At 34.6% G+C, this 6398-nt stretch overlaps 1 protein-coding gene across 1 annotated transcript; it reads left to right on the top strand.

Annotated features, from left to right (window-relative positions):
* Positions 1–1990: 1990 nt before the first annotated feature.
* On the top strand, positions 1991–5877 carry LOC107760341 (organic cation/carnitine transporter 7-like). Its single transcript, XM_016578376.2, has 6 exons — positions 1991–2495; positions 2738–3066; positions 3900–4137; positions 4457–4940; positions 5009–5214; positions 5478–5877. The coding sequence occupies exons 2-6, from the start codon at positions 2792–2794 to the stop codon at positions 5700–5702; spliced, it is 1428 nt and encodes a 475-aa protein (XP_016433862.1). The 5' UTR covers positions 1991–2495; positions 2738–2791; the 3' UTR covers positions 5703–5877.
* The last annotated feature ends 521 nt before the right edge of the window (positions 5878–6398 follow it).

The raw sequence follows: 6398 nt of genomic DNA on the forward strand, positions 1-6398 counted from the left end.
ACTCACATTCACCGACAAAATAAAAAATAAACTTGTAAAGAAAAGGTAAGGTAAGAGGTAAAATTATTATATAAAAAGGCAGAATAAAAGAAAAATATAATTATTTAATAATAAAAAAGGGCAAGATGAGAGAAAAAAATAAAAAAATAATGCGACACACCAAATCGGTCATTCCATAAAGTGTAACTTTTCGTCATTGCGTAACGACGGATTTAACGATACGATACAATAAAATTTAAGTAATAATTAAAACAAACATTGTATTTAAAGTAGCAATACGATACAATACAACATGTAACAACTAACAAACATAGAAACAAGCTATTAGTCTAACCAAAATACTCTTCCAAAATAGAACTCATATCTCTATCCATTTTATTTCAATTGTTTGTTCTTCTACTTGTAAAGATACTTTTTATCTATAATTTTATAAATATTTAAGAATATTTTAACCATTTTAATAAAAATTGCTATTAGCACATCAAACATATAACTGTTTAAATGAAATGAGCCTTACATAAATTGAAATGAAGTGAGTATCATGTTAATCGTTTCCTAATTTTCGTATAGCTATAATATTTTAAACTAAATTAACATTTTAAATTCAGTGTATAATTACAATCATATAAAATGAACCAATTCCAAAATCCTACTCGAGACAAATAAATGGGTGACAAAAAGAAAGGATTGATGAAACCCAAATGACATGTGTTGAAAACAAAAAATTGAGGAAAAGGAAAAGTATAATAATCTAAGTGAGGTCAAATCCGGAGTGCTGAATATTAATGGAATCTATGACACAAATAATGACTACTTTGATGCTGTGAAATGTTTTATGATTTTGCAAAAATATGTGCAAATAAAATAAATTAAAAACTTTATACTAGTATATATTAGGGGTCATAGTATTCGCCGATTAACCTTTTTTTATCCGTATTAAATATGAGTCAGGTCGAATAATTTATTCGTTTTTACATTACCCATTTTCGTCCAGCCCTTTTGGCACCCTAAGCAGTTCTATAGCAGCTCGACCAATCTCACACAAGTAGTTGAGAATGATACCAACTTATTTGCATTTCTTTTCCTCTCCAATGTGGAGTAGAGAAAACTTCAATACAAGTAAAATGAAATAAGTCCAAACTTTAGACAACAAGATTATCAATTAGTTCCCTACTCTTAGGGTGTGTTTGGTATAACAGAAAATATTTTTCAAGAAAATATTTTCATGGAAAACAAGTAGTAATCTTATTCATTTTTCGGTGTTTGGTACGCGTAAACTTCCAAACACATAAACCTCCGAACTCATAACTTTGCAACTTGTAAAATTTCGAACATGTAAACTGAAAGATGAAAATTGAAAATATATAAAATAAAAAAAAAAAAAAATTGGGGGCAGGGGCAGGGGCGGGGGAGTGCAGAAAAAAAAACAGAAATTTGAAATTATAAAAAAAAAAGATAAAATTTTTTTTTGTGCGGGGGGTGGGGCAGTGGGGGTGGGGGTGGGGTTTGACGGGGTGGGGTGGTGCAGAAAAAAGAAAAAACAGAACAATAAAATTACAAAAAAAAAAAGTAAAAGAAAAAACTTTTTTTGCGGGGTTAGTAGGGTGGGTTAGTAAAAAATTATTTTCGTACCAAACACACCCTGGGTCTCTACTGGGAAGAGCAGAACACTGGCTGCTGATAAAACTAGAACTGCTTCAAAAAATATGATTGCAGATAAATTTATAAACAAAACATCTTTTTCTCTATTGAATAAAAATCTCGGGACCTTTTCAGAGAATATAAGTGAAAAGGACCAAATATGATTTTTATCTTTTCTTTTACACTTTGTTTCTCCTTCTGCCTGAAAAACTCACACAGTTGTTTTAGATTTTCAAATCAGCAGCATAGTGTTCGTCTTATGTCAAAATACTTGTTCTACTTTCCCTTTTTTACATTGTCTGAAATTGTTATTCAAATTTACATACTACAAAGTTAAAATATGATGCTAAATATTTGCAACAAATACTTAATTAGTATTCATATCATTAAGTCTTCTCTTAATAATTGTATCAGTTAAAGCGAACGATCATTTGTTTATTGCACGAAAATTTTGGAGCTATATGCGTTTTGTGGTAAGTGGTAGGTGCAAATGTGCTTTCTTCACCCATTAAAAAATAACTGCGCCATTATGCAACATGAATCATTCATCCAACACTAAACAAATTTTCAGCTTATTTTATGAAGCAGAAAACTATATGATTTCAGCAACTTTTAACTTTCATATATGGAATATACTATATAATATAATGGAAGTTCACACGTCGCTATGTTATTATTCTTTCCTTTTTCTTAGATTTCGAAAACTTCCTGATATTACTTCTGCTTCGGTGTATTATTAGAATTTCTATTGTTTCTGCATATTTCCCTTCTTGTTTCCTGCATCTCTTGTTCTAAATTGTTGTGTTTATACTTGAACCGAGGGTCTATCGAAACCGTTTCTCTGTCTGTACAAGGTAAGAATAAGGTCCTTATACATCTAGACCCCACTGTTGTTGTTGTGGTTATTTGCATGTCACTTTGTTAGTAAATATTGCTAGTAAGAGAATAGATGGATTCAATTTTAGTTTTTCTTTGATTCACTCTCAAGTAAGTAGCTTATTTGAACGTTGTGAACACTGAACTCATTCCTGCCTTTACAATACAAGCGCATGTTGTGCCACTGAATCGGTTGTGCTCTTCCTCTTTCTTCTATCAGAAGATTGCCTTGTGTGGAGGGTTGACTCTGAACTTCAGTCGTCACTGGACGGAGATGGAGGAGCAGGATATTGGCCTTGTATATACATTGGATGAAGCACTCACATCACTTGGTTTTGGGAAATTTCAATATTTGGTTTTGTGTTATGCTGGTCTTGGTTCCATGGCTGAAGCTTTTGAAATTATGATTCTGTCATTTATAGGACCAGTGCTAAGGTTAGAGTGGGAACTTTCTCCTACTCAAGAAAGTCTCATAACAACTGTTGTTTTTGCTGGTATGCTCATTGGATGTTATTATTGGGGTTTTATCACTGACAATTATGGAAGAAGGTAAACCTATTTTTCCCCTTTTCTTCTTGAGCCGGGGATATATCGGAAATAGCTTCTCTACCGTCTAAAGGTAGGGGTAAGATTGTGTACACATTACCCTCCTAGGGGTTTATTGTTGTTGTTGTTTGTTTCCTTATCTATCATGATGAATAAACTCAAACAAGCATAATAGTGGAGAAGTTTGTACTCTGGTTTAGTTTATTATTTTGGAATCTGGGAATTTTTCCAACAAAATAATCAGCTGTGGGATGATTGAGTCTAGCAATAGCTGCCCAGTTGAGCTAGCATAAGTTCATGTTATAGGGTGTGTTTGGTATGAAGAAAAATGTTTTCCATAAAAAATATTTTTCCAAAAGATAAGTGATTTTCTTACTTACTTTCTTATCTTTGGTAAGTAAGTAGAAAATAATTCAAAAAGCATTTAAATATAATCTAGACAAATACTATAGGGGTGTTGGTGAGCTGGGGGTGAGGGGTAGGAGTGGGGCAGGGGTGAGCGGGTGGGGTTATATTTGGGTCGAGGTTCCAGGTGGGTGCGGGAGTGAGGGGGTGGGGGTGGGGGTGGGGTGAGGGTGTTGGGGTGGGGAGGAGACAATCACCTTCGGAATGTTTCCTCACTTTAAGGAAGTTACTTCCCAAAATATTTTGACCAACCAAACATAAAAAAATTGAAAATATTTTTCACAGCAAGCACACCCTTAGTGATAATTTAAGGGTATTAACAACAAATTAAGGATGTAAAGGAGAAGATAACAAAGTCATTACCTTTGGTTTAATTTGTCACACCTCACTTCATTTTGAATGACTAATATCTTTTCATTTTCCATTACCAGGAATGGTCTTCTGAGTGTTGCAATAGTGACTGCTGCACCTGCAGCACTGACTACTTTTTGTCCAAATTATATTTGGTTTCTCGCTCTACGTATTATGGTTGGATTTGGCGTAGGCGGAGGTTATGTATATGGATCTTGGCTTCTTGAATTTATTCCTCCACAAAGCCGAGGCATGTGGATGATTATCTATTACGCGTTTTGGTCAATTGGAACAATACTTGAGGCTTTATTAGCAATGGTACATCCTTTGCTTGTGCTCCCCTTAATCTATACTCTTATAATAGATAGTGCTAACACTTCGTTAGATAAATGCTTACCTGCACCCGATGTTTACATCAGATGAAGCAACTCAAGTTTAGCAGTTAAAAATTAAAGCGAGAATACATATGACTTAACCATATGCTTACCTGCACCCGGTGTGCTAATCCATGAAGTTGTTTGTGAAAAAACAAAGAAAGTAAGATAAGGATTTCGCGTAGGTCAAGCATGCAACATGTCAAGTTTCGTTGATGTAACGCTTGAAAAAACTGATGGCATTCTCTTGGTTTCTGTTGCAGGTGATTATGCCAACATTAGGTTGGAGATGGTTACTGGCTTTATCATCTATTCCATCATTTGCAGCACTTTTCTTGTACATTTTTACAGTAGAATCTCCGAGATATCTCTGTGCCAAAGGCAGAATAAGCGATGCACACGATATCTTGAGGAAAATAGCTATTGTCAATAAGACAGAACTTCCCCCTGGAATCCTTGTTACTGATCAAGTGACTGACCTGAATGAGGAATTGCTTTCCCCTGGAGAAAACAAAACCTCAAGTTTTAAATCAGGCTTCTCATCGCTACTGATGCTTCTATCCCCCTCGTTACGAAGAAATACCCTCCTCATATGGGTAGTTTTTATTGGAAATACTTTCTCATATTATGGCATTATATTGCTAACCTCACAGTTTAGCAGCGCTCAAAGTAGACACTCGTCAATCTCTTTGTATATACACAATGATCAGAGCCTCTATAGAGATGTACTCATCACTAGTGTTGCAGGTAAAAACAATGTTGTTTTCCCTTCATCTCATACATACGACTAATCATTCTATTTTTCTTTTTTATAGAGATTCCTGGGCTTCTTATATCAGCTATAATGGTAGAGAAAGGTGGTCGGAAATTTACTATGGCACTTATGTATATCTTCTGCATCCTCTTCCTTTTACCGCTTCTTATGCCTCGGCTTCATGAGGCTTTAACTACTACTTTGCTATTCGGGGCACGTATGTTAATCACAGCAAATTTCGACATCTCAAATGTCTATTGTCGAGAGGTAACCCTCGCCCCTTAGATTAATGCAATTCTGCACATTTTTCGCTGTGCATAAATTAAGATGTAGACTGAAAAGGGTGCCTTGGAGCAACGATAAAGCTGTCTTCGTGTGACTTATAAGTCATGAGTTTGAGCCGTGGAAGCAGCCACTAATGTTTGCATTAGGATAGGCTGTCTACATCACATCCCTAGTGGTGCATCACTTTTTTCTAATATTAAGAACTATAAGAATCTAAGCTTTTCAACCGTCTGTTTATTATGCAGATATATCCAACGACTGTAAGGTCAACTGGTATTGGAGTGGCAAGTTCTATGGGAAGAATAGGGGCCATGATTTCTCCAATCATAGCAGTGCAATTAGTAAGGAGTTCTCATCAAATGGCAGCAATCATAGTTTTTGAAGCAGTTCTTGTTTTATCAGCAACATGTGTTCTGCTTTTCCCAATAGAGACCAAGGGAAGGAAACTGATTGATACTCTTGTTGTCTAAAGTAAAAAGTTTGGACTCAATCCATCTTATTTGAATTGAAGTTTGCTCAACATTGGAGAAGGAAACACAGAAAATAGGTTACTTGTGTAAATATTTCACTTCATGAAACTCCTCTTGATCTGATTATGAAATAAAAGTTCTTTTCGGATATAACCATCTGATATTCGAAACTCAATGGCTCGACTAATTCAGATTTCTCGCTGCATATGACCAGTTAAAGGGAAGTGCTTCCTATAAAGTATTCCATCCAAAACTATGGTTAGGGAAAAAAAGAGGAAAGATTAAAATTCCTGTAATGCATAAATACATGTCAACTCATATAAACAACCACACTGATTAGTTGGTATTGTCAACAATTCTTTTAATTTCCATAATAAGAAGGTGAAATACCTAAGATGTCCTAAAATCGCATAAGAATAGATATATTCGCCTATGTTATACAAAGGTGATCTTAAAATCAAGATAATTTTTTTGTAAAATATTTGACATTGCGATATTAACATGCTTAAACAAAAAGTTCTTGTTCAAAAGCATGAAGTTTTTCAAACAATTGAACGGCTAGAAAATAGAAACAATAAGGTTAGTCATGTGCTTGCAGTGTCTCTGATTCTTATAGTAATATATTGCTCATCCATTTCTTCGTCGGCGATGACAAAATTTATGGCAATTTCCGGATAACACAAAAGCGATTTATTT

The sequence above is a fragment of the Nicotiana tabacum genome, chromosome 2 (genome assembly GCF_000715075.1).
Source record: "Nicotiana tabacum cultivar K326 chromosome 2, ASM71507v2, whole genome shotgun sequence".
Lineage (NCBI taxonomy): Eukaryota > Viridiplantae > Streptophyta > Magnoliopsida > Solanales > Solanaceae > Nicotiana > Nicotiana tabacum.